The sequence below is a fragment of the Liolophura sinensis genome, chromosome 1 (genome assembly GCF_032854445.1).
Source record: "Liolophura sinensis isolate JHLJ2023 chromosome 1, CUHK_Ljap_v2, whole genome shotgun sequence".
Taxonomy (NCBI): domain Eukaryota; kingdom Metazoa; phylum Mollusca; class Polyplacophora; order Chitonida; family Chitonidae; genus Liolophura; species Liolophura sinensis.
This window is the reverse complement of record NC_088295.1, coordinates 4,668,128-4,687,383: the sequence shown is the minus strand read 5'-3', so window position 1 is coordinate 4,687,383 and position 19,256 is coordinate 4,668,128. Positions and strand designations below refer to the sequence as shown.

Below are 19,256 nucleotides of genomic sequence, written 5' to 3'. Positions count from 1 at the left end.
AGCACAGCTCCCCAGTTAGAATCCAATTGATTTTTGTAACTGTCCTCCAATTGCAGGCGACCCACCGTGCTCCCTAAGCGACCCCGTGGAGTCATCAAACTGTTCTGTCTATTATTCCTGTGCAGATGTGAAGATATGGTAAGATTTAATCACGTATGTTAGACATTATACAAACATACAAGTATAGCTATGAACCTTATTTGTCATAACAGAGCTCCAGCTAAAATAATTCGTCCTTTAATAGAGTTTATTGTATTTAATACCGGGTAATAGGAGCGCTTTTATCTATCTTTTCTTCTTATTGTTTTACCTTCAGTTAATGACTCCATTAAAGGTTAATTAGACCATGTCATAATTTGGTATAAATAAAGCTGGTTATCATTTTTTCCCTATCACTTTATTACCGACTTACTGAAAACACAATAATAGGTTATATCGATTTGGTGTTTTAGGGCGACGCAGCCCGGCAGATCCAGCTCACTGCAGTGTGAAGATTACCCCAACAATCTGGACGGAAACTGGCCCTATCAGCTAGCGACCACCTTAAGGGTGAGTGAAAGGTGCACCGGTGTGGGGTTGGATGGATTTGGAGTGGGTGCTTGGATGGTGGGATCATGTCTGTCCTGGCGGTTACTCGTTCGTTTACTGGTACATCTGCATGTCGTCCAAGGCAAAAATATAGCTAATACGACATTTTGCAGCAAACGACATATGTACGGTACATTATGGTCAGATGTTAAAAAGCAGCTTCAAAATCGTGAGAGCACTCTGCATTTCTCCTGTAGGTTTTAGCGGGCCAAGACAGGCCGTTACCGTCGCTTGATACCAACCAGTTATCGATAAGTTGTACTTATTTAGCACTTATGCACTTATCGATACACTCTCCCGTCAAATATTTGCCGAACAGGTTAACAGCCAACAGGTTTATGTACATGCACACAATATTAGCGCATAAACTACAACTTAGGAGATCGTCTCCAGCAGATTTTAGCGAACTGCTTATTTGTGAATTTCTTCACAGTTTCCGGAAGTATCTGTATATGTGAAAGATTATACCTATATCTGACTCCGACACAAATGCCGGGTTTGCAAGTAATGTTGAAAACTAAGTCAGATTATATAAAGACATTCTTAGTCAAAGAGAGTACAGCGGGTAAGACGATCTGTCAGCTGGTTATGGTGTAAACTAGTTCAGATTACAGATTTTCTCAGTCAGAAACCAGCACTGCGGGTAAGACGGTCTATCAGCTGGTTATGGTGTAAACTAGTTCAGATTACAGACATTCCCAGTCAGAAACCAGCACTGCGGGTAAAACGATCTGTCAGCTGGTTATGGTGTAAACTAGTTCAGATTACAGACATTCCCAGTCAGAAACCAGCACTGCGGGTAAAACGATCTGTCAGCTGGTTATGGTGTAAACTAGTTCAGATTACAGACATTCCCAGTCAGAAACCAGCACTGCGGGTAAGACGGTCTATCAGCTGGTTATGGTGTAAACTAGTTCAGATTACAGACATTCCCAGTCAGAAATCAGCACTGCGGGTAAGTCGGTCTATCAGCTGGTTATGGTGTAAACTAGTTCAGACAGCAGACATTCCCAGTCAGAAACCAGCAATGCGGGTAAGACGGTCTATCAGCTGGTTATGATGTAAACTAGTTCAGATTACAGACATTCCCAGTCAGAAACAAGCGGGTAAGACGATCTATCAGCTGGTTATGGTGTAAACTAGTTCAGACAGCAGACATTCCCAGTCAGAAACCAGCACTGCGGGTAAAACGGTCTATCAGCTGGTTATGGTGTAAACTAGATCAAACAGCAGACATTCCCAGTCAGAAACCAGCACTGCGGGTAAAACGATCTGTCAGCTGGTTATGGTGTAAACTAGTTCAAACAGCAGACATTCCCAGTCAGAAACCAGCACTGCGGGTAAAACGATCTGTCAGCTGGTTATGGTGCAAACTAATTCAGATTACAGACATTCCCCGTCACTGCGGGTAAGACGATCTGTCAGCTTGTTATGGTGTAAACTAGTTCACACTGCAGACATTCCCAGTCAGAAACCAGTTCTGCCGGCGAGACCTTCAGTCGGACATTTACAGATATTTAGTCTGCCGTCATGTTGCGATGTGTGTCGTTTTTATGATGCAGGTATTTAAATTACCCTTTCTACTGACATAACTTACCTGTTTCTTTTCCTTACAGGTGAATTCTCAGTATGCCAACATATTCTTCAATAAAGCATCGCTTGAGCTGCGAGGAAATACACTGATTTACGATGTGCAGCCTAAAGGTGTGAGCCCATCTGACATGTGAGTGCATTACTTGAAAGACTGGTTGTTTACAGTATAACCCTTTCACATGAAAGTTTTTCTCACCTGTTTATTTATTAGGTTTCCAATACTCTTGCTCGGCATATTAATTTTCGGACAGTACATTTTGTCGTTTTACTGACCCCCCCCCCCCCCACCCCCCCTGCAAATCGCAGCTGTTTGAAATTTGATAAATTGGTGGATATTATTTTCAAGGGTTTCGAAGTTTGTTCTAGTTTACTTAGTTTGGGCACCATATTGGATTTCTAGCGAAACTTTTCAACATCCTCTCAAGAATAAATAGACGGATGCATCTGAAATTTGATATGCATGTAGAGTAATATTTGTTAAATAACGTTTGAAAAAGACGTTAAAATTCGCTGAAAGCGTTAGAAGCTCGCCGTTTAAATCTTTAAGTTACGTAATTTTCAATGGCCTGTAAATTGAGAACTATGAGAGTTACAAATTTGTGATTTGCACCAACTACTAGCTCGATGTATTTGAACATGTTTCAGTTAATAGTTTTGTAGCTAAAAGTATATAAAAGACATCACCACATTAGAAATTTAAGCCCATGCACTCAACTGAGATGATAACAAGATTATCACGTTTTTTGACTGCCCATGCTCTCCCAAAGCGGACTATGTATCTTAATACGACAGCATGTGTGATTTGCTGAACGACTGTTACAAACACCTGGCAAACTGCTCTGTACGTAAGTAAAAGCAGAATACCATTGGAAGCCACGAAACTGCAGTCAGTTCTAGTTAACTGCATGTCTTGATTAGGAATGTAGATGATATTTAGTTTGATGATACACAGCTGTTAACATGAACACATACCTCTTCGTTACCACACTAAGCTTGTTTTACACTTGTCCTGTATACCTGGGCGTTTTCCACCCTCTGTGTACTCCAGAGTATCCGGAACAGAAGGACTGTACGATGTGTCCACGGCCTTGGTAGCCCAGACTTTTGATCCGGTATCGGCGGCTGTTGTGGTGTACCGGGGCAATATTGAGCTTCGCCAGGCCTTCATCAGACAGAGGCTTGTGGTAATATGCAATCTTTAAATGCTACCTCACTTCTACCAGTTACGTTGCAGGTCACGTGTATGGACGATGTCGGGAATTATAATTTAGGGTAATTGCTTAATAATGTTGAACGTAAAAAGCTTTTGAAGCTTGACTCGTCACGGCGGTGTGCACTGTACAATAGATAATACACTTTTGTGAAGATCATTCCGATATCAGTGACTGTTCTATACACCAACACTTGTTCCCATAACTCATTTTGAAAGTCAGAGTTCATGTCTTACTCAAACTCAAACTTACTCAACTGAAAATATTTAAATTATGTACAAGTTTAATATGTGATGACCTGGTAATTATTTGATATGCTAATCTTCCAAACTTTCTTCAGTCTGGACAACTGGGTATCGGATTGAGAACTAAATCTGAAGGCTTGATCATCTTCCCCCTAGAAGCCAATTCGACGGTAAGCTGTCTTTGTGTTTATGAACCTATTCAAAGGACCGTCAGAATTTTTGTAAGCTCTGTAAGGTTCTGATGTCCATACTTTTAAAATGGTCAAGACTTTCTCCCTAGCACTGTCGGGTTTCCCCTCACCATAATGCTGGCTGCCGTCATGTAAGTGAAATATTTTTGAGCACTAAGCAAAACTCCAATCAAATAAATAAGTACTTTTAAAAGAAATAAGAAAATAATGCGTTGCTGCAGTGTTAAGTGGGGACATTTGTGTGAACGGTTTATTCCCCTGCATATGTTATAAATTGGCTGTTTTGTACCATACATGGTATATCTTATGTGCTGATTACTGCTTCAGGTACATTAAAAAGTTCCTTTGAACAAAACGCCTTAGCTTTTGCATCTTTTTATTTGCGAAAGAACGAAGAAAAAAAGATCGCTGAGTCTATATTTGTATATACCTATGGCTTTTGCGGTTCCAGATGTTTGCCCCGAACTCTTACTCTCCGCTGAGTGCCGAGTACTCCACCCGTGGGCTCCTGAGGGCCGTGGACCCTGCCTTCTCCCAGGCCGACGTTCTCTACAGCACACCGTTCAAACAGGCAGGGCCGTGTGCCTTTGCCACCAGGACGATGACGGTACGAGACCTTTACACGCCACATGTAAACATGTTTGCAGGGATGAACTATCGCGGCAGTTAACTGACTTACAATACAAACCTACTATGTTTCCTCTCTTGATCTCATGAGTATTAAAATGACTACTGCACAATTCCTTCCACCACCGTTTCAAGTTTTCATTGTGCAAGCATACGGTACTGCACTGTTATCTACATGTATTCTTGCCTCACTATTTTGCAACTTGCATCATTCCAGTGCACAGAATTACGTTTATATCTATTTTTGACACAGTAATTTTATTATCAGCGTTTATAATATACTTTCTGCCAGTTCACAACCACAATACTGACCACCATTCTGGCGTTTTACTGAGGACTGGCACAGTGTATTTATCCCTTCACAGTACACATTTGTGTGCCTCTCTATGGTTGACAGGCAGCGCTGATGGCGGAGGACAGTCAGTATCCTGTAGGGCTTGTGAGGGCCACCTCTTTGGAATACAACCTCTACGTCACCGCTGTCATCCCCCAGCCGATCGACGCCCAAGCCGACAGCTTCCTGGCTCTGAACTTCTCCCGTTCAGGTAAGTTTCATCCTCCTCGCATGAAAGGCACGTAATGTATTTTCTTATCAGTTGCCCCTAGAGAAGTTTTGCGTTTTGTACATTTGCAGTTAAGCAAACAATTTGCTATGCTGCAGGATAAATTATGTATGCGGCATAAGATATTATTTCTCCTTAATGCTAAATGACCTGTCGGGAATCTTATTAAAAAATTGACCATAAAATAGCCAATGAGTTGGCTAGATCGGCCATGACTTTAAAGCAGAAGGTTTGTCTAAAGTAGGGCGGGGTTTACTTCAGGCACTTTGGCTATTCCCCAGGCACTCCGGCTGTTCCTCTGGCACCCCGGCTATTCCCCAGGCACTGCGGCTATTCCCCAGGCACTGCGGCTGTTCCCTAGGCACTGCGGCTATTCCCCAGGCACTCCGGCTATCCCCCAAGCACTCTGTCTTTACTCCAGGCACTCCACTTATTCCTCAGGCACTCCGGCTATTCTGTAAACACTCTGTCTTTACTCCAGGCACTCGGGCTATTCCCCAGGCACTCCGGCTATTTTCCAGGCACTCCGGCTACTCCCCAGGCACTCCGCCTATTCCTCAGTCACTCGGGCTATTCCCCAGGTACTCCGGCTATTCCCCTGGCACCCTGTCTTTACTCCACGCACTCCGGCTATTCTCCAAGCACTCTGTCTTTACCCCAGACACTCCGGCTTTTCCCCAGGCACTCCGGCTACTCCCCAGGCACTCCGCCTATTCCTCAGGCACTCGGGCTATTCCCCAGGTACTCCGGCTATTCCCCAGGCACCCTGTCATTACTCCAGGCACTCCTGCTATTCTCCAAGCACTCTGTCTTTACCCCAGACACTCCGGCTACTCCCCAGGCACTCCGGCTATTCCCTAGGCACTCCAGCTATTCCCCAAGTACTCTGTCTTTACTCCAGGCACTAGGGCTATTCCCCAGGCACTCAGGCCTTCTCCCTCAATAAACTCAACAGCCGTGACATAAATGTAAGGGTAATTCAAATAAATAAATGGAATAGAAGTTGTAAAACACTGATTCGGGAAATGTTAAAAACTTATACGACGTTTGTATATGTTTTGTAGCCACAGACACTGACCCTCTCAGAATATCACAAAAGCTCATTTTGCCAGGCATGATTAAGTTTGTCGTTGATGGAGTGGGAGACATGGCGGATTTCTTGCTCGGTACATTGGGTAAGCTGACCATCAAACAAGTCTCATATTTCATGTGGATATATTTTCTTGTCACAAACTATCCTAACGGAGAGACACATGTGCATACGATAATAATTAATAATTATATCAGATAAATAAAATTTATTTATTTATTTATTTATTTGATTGTTGTTTTACGCCGTACTCAAGAATATTTCACTTACGGCGGCCAGCATTATGATGGGAAGAAACCGGGTAGAGCCCAGGGGTAACCCTCGACCCTCCGCAGGTTGCTGAAGACCCAGATAAATTAAAGCACAGCTGGATGTTGCAATAAGTGTGGTGGAGAAAGATGATCTTTGCATTTGGTAAGGCACAGGACAGTTAGGCATTAAAATAAGTAAGTTAGAAAACCATAGATTATATTAAGGACATCCATTCGTCATTATATAAGATGTTCCCTTGTCTTACCGATAGCAAGTCTTGTCATTGTGACAAAGATGTTTTATTATTGCGCAAGGCAAAGTCATTTCATGATCTGCTGATGACATGGTGTGTCCTTGAGCCGTAAGGTGTCTCCTTGTTATTGCTGGTTATATGATGCATGTGCTCTTGTGAGGAGATACATGGTGAACTTACCGAATGAAAATTAACATAAGCATGCCGCGATTATTGGACGAATGAGAATGAGCAGAACTCGTCTAAACAAATGTTTTGTTTCATACCAAGTGACATTTGTGATTTTATGGTGGCCATAACATCGTAACCTGTGTTGTTTCAGGGGATCTCCCGGATACTGTCCGAGCCGTGAGCTCAGTCAATCAGTTTCAGCCCTTTACGGGCACCTTGCGGGGAGGAATTTGGGTGAGTACTCCTTCTGGGCGACTGTACAATAGTTAAGTGAATCCTGTCATCCAAATTTACACATATGAACCCGACATGTTGCATGAAAAGTCTTACTTGACAAAAATATCTTTTGTTCTGTTTATCTGTGTGTGTTAAAGTAAAGATTGTTAAATTCCAACCCATCGCAATTCTTTCTTTGCATGACCTTTTTTTCCAGGCGGAAGTTCTGGATGAGCAAGCGAAGTTAACTGGGATAGCCGCTGTGTCTCTCCTCAATGGAACCACCTTGTCAACCAAATTACTGGTGAGTGCAAGTCTAAGCAAGAACAAATTTTATTTTCAAAGTGATACTTTGGACAGTTGAAATAAAACAGATCTTCATTTTACCAATACTCTTCTCTTTACCTGCCCTCTAAGTTTTTGTCTGCGATCTGTTGGCAGGTAATGAACTTCACCACTCCACCCCAGCTTGGCGGATTGTTCGGCCCCTCCTTACCTGGACGACTGGGTTCCCAAGTGTTCATGCCCACGTCCAACTTGCGCCTGACAAACATCGCTAATTCCAGTTGGGTGGTGCAGGCTGACCTGACGGTAACTACAGAGTGTTCATATTCACCACTACAGCGTGGACATCATGACGCCATCCGCAGTACACTTTATCAGCATTTTTACTTTAAGAGCGTAAACATAAAACTAATCACAGATATGTTGCATGAAAAGCCTTATCAAATATCAAATGGGCAGCTACATGTACCTGTACAAGATTTATCCTCTTAGTGCAGTGACCAGAAAAACGGGTCACTTCAGTCAGTTTCTTTCTTTGCACGACATCTGTCTAGATTTACAGAGACTCATTTGTCACCTTCCTTTGTTTATCTAAGATTAACAGTGCCCAGATAGTGAGATACTTGTGGTCAGGTCTACACTACATTGACATCAGGCGGAATAGCCAGACTCCGGCCCGGTCAGTCAGTGGACAGGTGAGTCTTACGAGGCCTTTTTATCCTATGGACAAGGGTTGGTCAGTCATTGGACAGGTGAGTCTTATATGAACCTTCTATCCGCTGGGCAAAGGTTGGTCAGTCAGGGGACAAGTGAGTCTTACATTACACTGGTATCCTCTGGGCAAGGGTTGTTCATTCTGTGGACAGGTGAGTCTTACGTGATCCTGGTATCCTCTGGGCAAGGGATGGTCAGTCAGTGGACAGGTGAGTCTTATATGAACCTTGTATCCTCTGGCAAAGGTTGGTCAGTCAGGGGACAAGTGAGTCTTACATGACCCGTGTATCCTCTGGGCAAGGGTTGGTCAGTCAGTGGACAGGGTGAGTCTTACATGACCCGTGTATCCTCTGGCAAGGGTTGGTCAGTCAGTGGACAGATGAGTCTTACATGACCCGTGTATCCTCTGGGCAAGGGTTGGTCAATCAGTGGACAGATGAGTCTTACATGACCCGTGTATCCTCTGGGCAAGAGATGGTCAGTCAGTGACAGGTGAGTCTTACATGACCCGTGTATCCTCTGGGAAAGGGTTGGTCAGTCAGTGGACAGGTGAGTCTTACATGACCCCTGTATTCTCTGGGCAGGGGTTGGTCAGTCAGTGGACAGATGAGTCTTACATGGACCTTTTATTCTCTGGGCAAGAGTTGGTCAGTCAAGGGACAGGTGAGTCTTACATGACCCGTGTATTCTCTGGGCAAGGGTTGTCAGTCAAGGGACAGGTGAGTCTTACATGAACTTTGTATCCTCTGAGCAAGGGCTGTTCAGTCAGTGGACAGGTGAGCCCTTACTTGACCTGGTATCCTCTGGGCAAGGGTTGGTCAGTCAGTGGACAGGTGAGCCTTGCTTGACCTGGTATCCTCTGAGCAAGGGTTGGTCAGTCAGTGGACAGGTGAGTCTTACATGACCCCTGTATTCTCTGGGCAAGGGTTGGTCAGTCAGTGGATAGGTGAGTCTTACTTGACCTGGTATTGTCTGGGCAAGGGTTGGTCAGTCAGTGACAGGTGAGTCTTACATGACCCTGGTATTGTCTGGGCAAGGAACGTGTGAATGTTAGATGACCCTGGTATACTCTCAAAATGACCCCGCTACTGGAGAGATAAGCCAATTAACAGGTTTTCAGAAAGACACTCTAGTGACGTCTAATAAATTCTTGTATTTTTATTTAATGTATCATATGCCATGGTGCTAGAGCCTAGTAAAATACTTCTATTTAAACCTGAACAGTTGGAATAAAACCTTGCTGAGGTAAACTGACAAGATGCCATATTTACATGGTGCCATGTGAACCTTAGCTGTCGTCTATGCTTTAGCGTGTCTCTTTCCGTCGTAATCTTTACATTTAGACTAGATATTTTCCCATGGTGGCAGCGGCATCATTTGTGACCTGCTTACTTCCAACCGTTTAATGTACATTCCCAAACAATTTATTCACAGAATTTTTAGTATGATTTGAAATATCAAACGCGATATAGGTGAGGACTGAAGTTAAGACTTTACATAGTGATCAATGAACCATCGAATCATACAGTTTTGCTATTTTTTAACTAATACTGTCAACTTTCTGAACTTTTCAGTTGTCCAAGCTTGACAGATGGGCTTGCCAAAATGTCGACAACGCCGCATGTAAGTTCCGACCAATACGCTGACGCCAAGATGTTTTTACGACTGTAGACTCCAAACAATTACCGACTTCACGTCAATTCTCCATAGTGGTAATATTCTATAACTCGTCGGTAACTGGCTGAAAGAGAACGTTCAACATATTCCAAAGATAATGGTTTATCATTTTATAACAGATGAGCATAAGTGAGCCACTTGTTTCCTGCACCCCCTAAAACAATTTTATTTCCTCTTATTATTGTGATAGGGAGTAATGTTCTGGGTGTGGGAACACTTACTTAGTAGGCTCTACTAGATTCATTCGGCCCTACGATTCGTTCTCTACCTTTCTCGCTCCCGCAGGTTTGGTATCACAGCTGAGGGCTCCAGTCCCTGTCGGTGACCGTGCCCTAGCTACCACCGCCTTTTTAGCGTTCTTTCCCCTGGATTCAGTTCGAGTTGAGCTCAGGTAAGTCTCTGTCTTCCATAATTCCCGTGAACAGTGAACAAGTCCAGTCAATGGCAATTTCTGTCCGATTCTTTCACTGCTGACACATATAACTATGTGCCATTTAAAGTACCCATTCTACTAGTAAATCACTAAGGAGCGTTCCAAGCCAGACTTACCCTAAGATTAGAGGGTAAAACCATGTGATTGGGGGCCCACTTCCGGCAGTGGTTTGGTAGGCTCTGATTCTCGAGAGTCAGGAGTTGACCTTAGAAGGATTGTGAAGACATGCAGATTTTCCCTTTATATTACTGGGTAGGTTGTAAAACCCTTGTTTCCTGCGAAGAAAAAAGGGTAGCATGTCGTTATTAGCAACTCTCTGTATCCTTTCAAATTTCAAACCCTTTACCTTCCATCGTAGTTGTATCACCATTCAAAGAATGCTATCCATGAAATCCATGCATATGTTGTCGTTTATAAGAGAGAGATATAAAGCCGCTTGACATCTGTTACAGTATAGTTATCCGCAACTTGGACATCGGAGAGACTGTGACGCGTGTTGAAATTAGGAACGACAGCACTGGTGACGCCATAGATATCACTCCGCCTTTTACACCTTCTCTTGTGGAGAGTGGGGCAATCGAAGGCGAGGTAATGTTGCATGTCTACTAACTGGATTGAAATTTCGTTTTTGCTACATGGTTAAAAAAAACCACCTCAATAAAGTCTTGGTTTTTTTTTCAAATAAAAATTTTTCAAGCTCCCCTGAACTCTTCAAATGCCTAACAAATTGTCGATGTGGAAAGTGTGGATCAGCTATTGGACATTTCGTGAGTCTCGCTGCAAAAGAATCACACCTCACATGTATTATTGCTTCAGGGGATATTTTGTGCTGCCTGGTAACGACCCCGAGGCTCTGAAGAGAGCTAGTATGAGGACGGTGGTTTACACCTCTCGGTTCCCTAATGGAGAGATTACTGGAGACATGGGTGTGCAGAAACAGGTAACTCAACCCGACGTCTAACAGATTAATTCTAATGATTGTGTACAAGACATTGGCTACTGTTAGCTCATGGAGAGCTATTAGTTTGCTGCACGGTACTGGATAGAAAAGTTCAAAGTACCAAATAATCTGAAATCCTTTGGCAGCGCACAGAAGCAGCAAAGGTGTTCAGTGTAAAATAATGTATGACAACTGTAATGGCAACCGTGTGACAAACGTACTCTTCGGCTACCGCACAATACTCTGTGGCAACCGTACAAAAAACTGCTTCCTTCGAGCTATGACCGGTTTCCTCCACCATAATGCTGGCTTCCGAAGCATGAAATATTCTGGAGTACAGCGTAAACTCCATTCAAATAAATATGTAAATGAAATTTTTTAAAAATTGTGTACCCTTGGGGTTTACTTACACAGTGAGCCACATCTTACAAAACTGGTTAGCTACAATAAACTGCAATAAAGATGTAGTACTGCAAACCTCACTCAATACCAAAACTGAGCGCCGTTGTATAAAATGAAAAAAATCTGCAGTAACAAGAAAAATGAATGAAATAAATGAGTAAATATTCTATCACGATAGGCGCTATAGTGAATGTGGTAATACCTCAGTTTTCTGTTTGTTGTAGCCTACAAGAAACGCCAGCGTGACAGAAGGGCCTGAAGCCTGACCAAGTCACCACTAATGACAGTAAGATAAACTCCAGTTTTTCACGTGCTCACCACCCATGTCTCACCCTTAAACACATTCCAAATATCATGTGCAGTATAGTAAATTAAAATATATAGAGTTGCAGGTTAAGTGGACATTTGAATCACACTCTGGGTAACTGGACATGTGAATCACACTCTGTTTTTTTGTAACATGCGTCGTTATTTCTGATCTTTCCAGTCAGCCTAGAGTGTGGTCAACATGACACAGGACCAATGAAAATCGTCCCTCAACAAACCTGGTCTTGACGCAGCGGCTGTGTACGCTGAGAACTTTTACAGCACCTGTTCATTCGTGAACACTGGCTCCACCTGGACGTTAGAGAATGCTCGTGACAGCAACGCCTGTGGTGTGCAGGTAAAGTGCCTCCATAGACAACAAAGGCAATTAATTAATCAAAACATATATTTCAGCCATATTTTCACAATTGGTAGTCCTTTTCTCCTCGGTTAAAATATTTCAAATGGTTCCTTGATTTTTCGATGAAAAAGAATGTTCATTTACTGATATTTATTTATATCATTGTAACAAGGAATGGTGGTACAACGAGTTACTTTGCTACATTATCCCGTGACTTGACGTTCTGCAGGTGCTAGCAGGTACCACCTGGGTAGCCTATGAGGTGATGATAACAGTGCAAACTCAGCCCTTGATACAGACGGCCGCTGACCCACGCTTCAGCCTCAGCTGTAACTTTACCGGCGCTGCGACTGAAGTCCGTGTGGTGGCCGGCTCTCTCACCGTCCTCAGGTAAGGCTTTCTCTTACGTAAATGTATTCATGTGCGTTTGCCGAGTCATGTTATCAAGTTGTCAGGGGGCTGTTTCACACAGCTGGTTTGGGCTAGTCCAAACTTTCTTTATCTTCTTTACAAAACAGAATACATCCAAACATGGCTGAAACTGTAAATCTACTGCCTCAGCGGGGTCTCCGTGGCTCAGTCGGTTAGCGCGCTAGCGCAGCGTAATGACCCAGAAGCCTCTCACCAATGCGGTTGCTGTAGCTTCAAGTCCTGCTCATGCCGGCTTCCTCTCCGGCCGTAAGTGGGAAGGTCTGCCAGCAACCTGCGGATGGTCGTGGGTTTACCCCGGGCTCTGCCCGGTTTCCTCCCACCATAATGCTGGCCGCCGTCGTATAAGTGAAATATTCTTGAGTACGGCATAAAACACCAATCACATAAATAAATAAATAAATACTGCCTCAGCAGATTTGATGCATGTATTAACTCCAGCGGTGTATGTCATCTCCAACGATATCTCTAATTTATACCCAATTAAGTTGACATGTGTAAGATAGGCCTAAAGTAAAGTCAATTACCAACATCAGAAATTAGTCAAAAGTCAACATCTGAGATTAGTCAAATGTCAACATAAGGCTAACCCAAGTGAATCAGACGCTCGTAGAGCTTAATTTGGATTACAATTTTGATTTCGCCCGAACTCATGGCGCTGATTCCATATTGGGAGCTACAGTGTTACCAGTGTCTCACACCTGAAACGTAGCCAGTGTCTTATCAATGTCTCACACCTTGTAACGTCGCCAGTGTCTGACTTATGTCTCACACCTTGTAAGGTCAACAATGTCTTAGTTATGTCTCACACACTGTAACGTCGCCAGTGTCTTACCAATGTTTCACAACTTGTAACGTCGCCAGTGTCGTGCCAGTGGCTCACATCTTGTAACGTCGCCAGTGTGTTACCAATCATTCACACCCTGTAACATCTCCAGTGTCTTACTTATGTCACACACCTTGTAACGTCGCCAGTGTCTTACCGATGTCTCATATCTTGTAACGTCAACAGTGAGCTACCAATGTCTCACACATTGTAAGGTCAACAGTGTCTTACTTATGTCTCATACCTTGTAATGTTGCCAGGGTCATACTAATGTTTCACACCTTGCAACGTCGCCAGTGTCTTACTTATGCCTCACTCTTTGTAACGTCGTCAGTGTTTTACTTATGCCTCATACCTTGTAACGTCGCCAGTGTGTTACCAATGTCTCACACCTTGTAACGTCGCCAGTGTGTTACCAATGTCTCACACCTTGTAACGTCACCAGTGTGTTACCAATGCCTCACACCTTGTAACGCCGCCAGTGTCTTACCAGTGCCTCACACCTTGTAACGTTGCCAGTGTCGTACCAATCTCTTGTAACGTCGCCAAGATGTCTATGATGTCTCATGTCGGCAGATCTTCCATAAGCCACATGACACGGTGTATACAAGTGAAAAAATCACTTCAGTCACTCACTTTGTTCCTTCCAGAAAACCGTTCCAGAGGAAACAGGAGACGATCCGTGGAAACATCAACCAGGTGTACAGCCTTAGTATAGTGAACAACACGGATAAGGTGACTCCAGTCAGCAGTGCCATGCTGGGTGATAGGATAGCCCTGGCGGTCACCATGCAGGGCACGGATCCAGGTATGACGCACACACCCACCGCAGATACACGGCCTTCGGTGGCATTCCATATTCTGTAGCACTATCAAGTATGACCTAACACTAATCACATATACACGGCCATCAGCGTAACTCCATATTCTGTGGCAGATCCAGGTATGACGTATACACTCACCACTTATACACGGCCTTCTGTGGCACTCCATAATCTGTGGCAGACTTAGGTATGACGTACACACCCATGACAGATACACGGCCTTCGGTGGCACTCCATATTCTGTGGCACATCCAGGTATTACGTACACACCCATCACATATACACGGTCTTCGGTGGCACTCCATATTCTGTGGCAGATCCAGGCATGACGTACACACCCATCACATATACACGGCCTTTGGTGGCACCCCATATTCTGTGGCAGATCCAGGTATGACGTACACAACCATCACATATACACGGCCTTCGGTGGCACTCCATAATCTGTGGCAGATCTAGGTATGACGTACACACCCATCACAGATACACGGCTTTCTGTGGCACGCCATAATCTGTGTCAGATCTAGGTATGACGTACACACCCATCACATATACACGGCCTTCAGTGGCACTCCATAATCTGTGGCAGATCTAGGTATGGCGTACACACCCATCACAGATACACGGCTTTCTGTGGCACTCCATAATCTGTGGCAGATCCAGGTATGACGTACACACCCACCGCAGATACACAGCCTTCTGTGGCATTCCATTCTCCATTGCAGATTCCGGTATGACGCACACACCCACCGCAGATACACGCCCTTCTGTGGCATTCCATTCTCCATAGCAAATCCAGGTATGACGCACACACCCGCCGCAGATACATGGCCTTCTGTGGCACTCCGTATTCTGTGGCAGATCCAGGTATGACGTACACACTCACCGCAGATACACGTCCTTCTGGGGCATTCCATTCTCCATAGCAAATCCAGGTATGACGTAGACACATACCACAGATGCACAGCCTTCTGTGGCACTCCATACCCTATAGCAGATCCAGGTACGACGTACACACCCACCCCAGATACACGGCCTTCAGTGGCACTCCATATTCTATAACACATCCAGGTATGATGAATAAACTGCCTAGATACCGAACTTCTGTGGCAGTTCATACTTTATAACATATCTACCGAAGATACACGGTTCTCTGTGGCAATGTATACTCTACAGCAGATCCAGGTATGACGCACACACCCACTGGAGATACGCGGCCTTCTGTGGCACTGCTTTATACTCTATAGTAGATCTAGGTATGACACACACACCATGTCCGTAATTTGACGTGGTATCAAAAAGTATGTAAAAAGCAGTAATTAATTAGGCGAACATTTACTCAGTGGTGAATATTTTATAACAAGATACTTTGATTATAAAATAGCACCGTTCTTCTTGTATCGTTTCCAGATGAACAGAGTTTACGGGTGCGAAGATGTGTAGCCACAAACACCAGACAGACAGAAGTGGTTCTGCTTGACAATTAGTGAGTGCTCCAAGATCTCGTGTCACATCGTCAAACAATCTCATTGTTGGTCATTCTATTCTGGTAATCAACACATTGTTCAGCTCATTTCGCTTGGTCATTCTGCCCTGGTAATCAACACGTTGTTTATCTCATTACGGTTGGTCAGTTCATCCGGTCAATCTGTAATTACACGTTGTTCAGCTCATTTCGGTTGGTCATTCTATTCTGATAATCAACACGATGTTCAGCTCATTTCGGTTGATCATTCTATTCTGGTTTGTCATTCTGTCCTAACACTTATTCCATTGTTCAGCTCATAACGCTTGGTGAGTTCATCCGGACAATCACTCCATTGTTGAGCTCATTACCGTTGGTCAGTTTATTCTGGTAATCAACACATTGTTCAGCTCATCACCGTTGGTCAGTTTATTCTGGTAATCAACACATTGTTCAGCTCATCACCGTTGGTCAGTTTATTCTGGTAATCAACACATTGTTCAGCTCATTACCGTTGGTCAGTTTATTCTGGTAATCAACACATTGTTCAGCTCACTACGACGGTTCGATCTCTCCTGACACGCACTATGCTTTCCAGCTCATTACGGTTGGCCATCTGAGTAATGGCATTGTCTGTTCTATCAATAGCTGCCCGGTGTTACAGACCATGATTGATGGCGACTCTGGGTTTATTACGAGCGGTACTCAGGCTGTACTGCCGGGACTCCAGGCCTTCCGTATCCAGGACTCTCCCGATGACATCGTCACTTTCTCGTGTATTGTGGAGCCTTGTAACAACGCCCAAGCTTGTGACGGGGTAAACTCTCTATTCCATGTTTCACGTGTCAGACTGCATATCACAACGGTGTCCAAACCGGAAATATATAAATATAAGCGTCATGTCCGACATTCATATACCATTCGTAGTCCGTAAAGGGCGTTCCAAGTCGATAATCGCAAGATCCATTTCCAAAACAACGTTTAACGCTAGCTCCCAAAGACAAAGGTATGTAAGAAATTATACAAATAAGAAATAAATCCGGTAACACACAAAAGAGAAGCGGTCATCAGTTTTCAGTGATGCCGGGCAGACAGTGGATATTCCAGGCATGAATTCCATATCAAAGTTCAAATTCGTTGTCCTTGAATGAGTTCCTGGTCAAATAACATTTAATCAATGTATCTCAGTCGCGCTTTGCAACTGTTCATAAAGGCATCATGCAGATGTAATGAGCATGGCTGCCTTGTGTACCAAGGTTATTCTATCAAACACCTTCACTGTAAGTTTCTTAATTTCTACAATGAGCACAATTCTCTTGCAGATAAATATGGACACAGCGTCCAGAATCGCTGATGCTCTGCTTCACGACTGTGTCTAAATCCGCTTAATCAGGGGCTAGGGGATGTATATTAATCGTGTTGAATTCGCGCGCCACGTTGGATATAGGAAATAGGGAATAGGAAATAAAGCGGGTAACACACAAAAGAGAAGCGGTAATCAGTTTTCAATGATGCCGGGCAGACAGTGGATATCTCAGGCATGAATTCCATATCAAAGTTCAAATTCGTAATCCATGAATTAGTTCCAGGTCAAAATCCTTTGTCACCCCATAAATGATATCAAAGTGTTATCTGACTGAAATTTTCCTGTTGTTTTTCAGAACAATTGCGGCGGTCAGTCGGTCAGGCGGAAGCGTCAGAGTAGTGAAGATGACGCCCCGCTTCTCCGATTGGTTGTACAGTACCGGGTTTACGACCCTCAGAACTCCGGGACAGCTCTGTCAGGTAACTCTGCTATTCATCACACATTATGGACGCCACGGTCTTATTGTTCACAAAGCCCTACTAGCTATGCCTACATAATGACCATGCACATTACAAGTGTACAAGTACATGACACGTACACGTAGCTACGATGGCTCGCGTTAGTAGGCCCACATGTTGGTTGATTTGCTAGAATCATTAATGGGCTCGGTGTTTTCGAACCAGTAGGCCTATTGCGATACATGTTGACAGCTGGTAATAATCATGTGTACCATGTTTCTAACCAATTGCTTCACATGTTTCAGCCGGCGATTCTCGTCAGTCATCTAGTATGTCAGATTCTACTCAGCTGGCTCTTCTTCTCACTGTGGCTGTCGTTTCCGCCTTGCTGATCATATCCGTCATCGGCACCATCTTCATCTTCTGTCGGCTGAGGAAGATCAAGGGAGACAAATCTGTCGACATGGGATCTTCCTGAGCGACTCCCAGGACATGAGCGGCTGGTTTATTAGTTGGACCAACCTCAGTGGGCCGAACATCGCCGATGATTCTTAGAAAACCTAGAAGATGTAACTGATTAGGAGTGTTGTGAGACCCCTGCCTCAATAACAATGTGTGATATTCATAAATTATGAAATGCTCTTTTCTTCTCAAACTACAAATTTTTGTATTCAGAAATTTTTTTTTCTGACAAATTCTAACTGTACACAGTATAATTTACCTCACCTTTAAATAAATATATTGAATAAGATGCATTCTAGTGCGTGCCCATATGCGTCATATCTGACAATTTAACGTGAACAGTGTCTAATATAAAAAAAACTGCCACTGCATGTGATCGTAATTTTGATAAGAGTCACTGCGAGTCTAAGAGCCTTTTTGTTTTGTCTCTCACCTGACATAAATCACTCTGTTGTCAGTCAATAATCATTACAATATAGGTTAAATCCAATCAAGCGTTATCATCAAGAACGGGGGTTTCACGTATAAGATTGTCTTATGCCACATGTTCATTGAGGTTCCCTCAGTCCTAAGTCATCTCTCATGTACTTCCATCCTTTATCATGCGCCAATAACTCAGCCTTGTCGCCGCACACCTTAGTTTACACATTTGTGTTTGGTTGTAAAAGTCAGAATTGCCCAACTCAAACATGATATTTAATCTTTCTATCTGCCATACAACGAGTATAGTCCTTATAATTGTGTATTTATTTTATATAAGCTGTAGAGGTTACTTTATTTTTTTACCTGGGTTTATATGAATTAAACCTGTTTTGATGGTGGCGGATCGCTCCCATATATTTATGCTCAGGGAGAGAGTTTTATAATAAAAATTTTCAGTGACAATTCTTCGTTATCGTTATTGTTATTTGGTTTCATATGTTAAATAATTCCTCTGTATAATTTTCTTTAACGGAGAGTTTTGAGTTCGAACCCTTTTGTCCTTAAAAGTAAAAACAGTCACACTGAATCATGTGACTTGTGAAGATCCCGTAACCCCTGATGCTGGTGTTGTCTCTCACCTCATCATTCTGACTTTCACCTCCACACCATAATCCTGATATCATCCTGTAACTCCTTATGCTGGTGTTGTCTCTCATCTCATCATCCTGACCTCTGCTTCCACACCATAATCCTGATGTCATCCTCTAGCCCCTGATGCTGGTGTTATCTCTCACCTCATCATTCTGACCTCCGCCTCCACACCATAATCCTGATGTCATCCTGTAACTCCTTATGCTGGTGTTATCTCTCACCTCATCCTTCTGACTTTCACCTGCACACCATAATCCTGATGTCATCCTGTAACCCCTAAGGTTGGTGTTGTCT

The 19,256-nt window shown here is 43.5% G+C and overlaps 2 protein-coding genes across 2 annotated transcripts in view; both read left to right on the top strand.

Annotated features, from left to right (window-relative positions):
- Positions 1-11,717, top strand: part of LOC135461866 (uncharacterized) — a 31,361-nt gene extending 19,644 nt beyond the window's left edge. The window contains exons 6-22 of the mRNA XM_064739135.1: positions 57-138; positions 453-549; positions 2,205-2,311; positions 3,230-3,365; positions 3,733-3,807; positions 4,280-4,435; positions 4,853-5,000; positions 6,083-6,193; positions 6,936-7,018; positions 7,218-7,304; positions 7,442-7,591; positions 7,882-7,980; positions 9,574-9,622; positions 9,962-10,067; positions 10,562-10,702; positions 10,926-11,049; positions 11,676-11,717. Of these exons, the coding sequence (XP_064595205.1) occupies positions 57-138; positions 453-549; positions 2,205-2,311; positions 3,230-3,365; positions 3,733-3,807; positions 4,280-4,435; positions 4,853-5,000; positions 6,083-6,193; positions 6,936-7,018; positions 7,218-7,304; positions 7,442-7,591; positions 7,882-7,980; positions 9,574-9,622; positions 9,962-10,067; positions 10,562-10,702; positions 10,926-11,049; positions 11,676-11,717 (1,793 nt within the window). The remainder of the gene's footprint in view (positions 1-56; positions 139-452; positions 550-2,204; positions 2,312-3,229; positions 3,366-3,732; positions 3,808-4,279; positions 4,436-4,852; positions 5,001-6,082; positions 6,194-6,935; positions 7,019-7,217; positions 7,305-7,441; positions 7,592-7,881; positions 7,981-9,573; positions 9,623-9,961; positions 10,068-10,561; positions 10,703-10,925; positions 11,050-11,675) is intronic.
- A 242-nt stretch (positions 11,718-11,959) lies between these two features.
- Positions 11,960-18,276, top strand: LOC135461330 (uncharacterized). The gene is made up of 7 exons (XM_064738369.1): positions 11,960-12,115; positions 12,348-12,508; positions 14,024-14,181; positions 15,608-15,683; positions 16,311-16,479; positions 17,324-17,447; positions 17,732-18,276. Exons 2-7 carry the CDS (start codon positions 12,384-12,386, stop codon positions 17,902-17,904), a joined length of 825 nt encoding a protein of 274 aa, XP_064594439.1. The 5' UTR covers positions 11,960-12,115; positions 12,348-12,383; the 3' UTR covers positions 17,905-18,276.
- The last annotated feature ends 980 nt before the right edge of the window (positions 18,277-19,256 follow it).

What these genes read in the sequence shown, in the direction of transcription:
- LOC135461330 (XM_064738369.1), top strand. Translation starts at nt 12,384, where the DNA reads ATGATAACAGTGCAAACTCAGCCCTTGATACAGACGGCCGCTGACCCA. An exon ending in ACGCCCAAGCTTGTGACGGG is followed by an intron (nt 16,480 to 17,323) that starts GTAAACTCTCTA and finishes GTTGTTTTTCAG; the next exon opens with AACAATTGCGGCGGTCAGTC. An exon ending in CTCCGGGACAGCTCTGTCAG is followed by an intron (nt 17,448 to 17,731) that starts GTAACTCTGCTA and finishes CACATGTTTCAG; the next exon opens with CCGGCGATTCTCGTCAGTCA.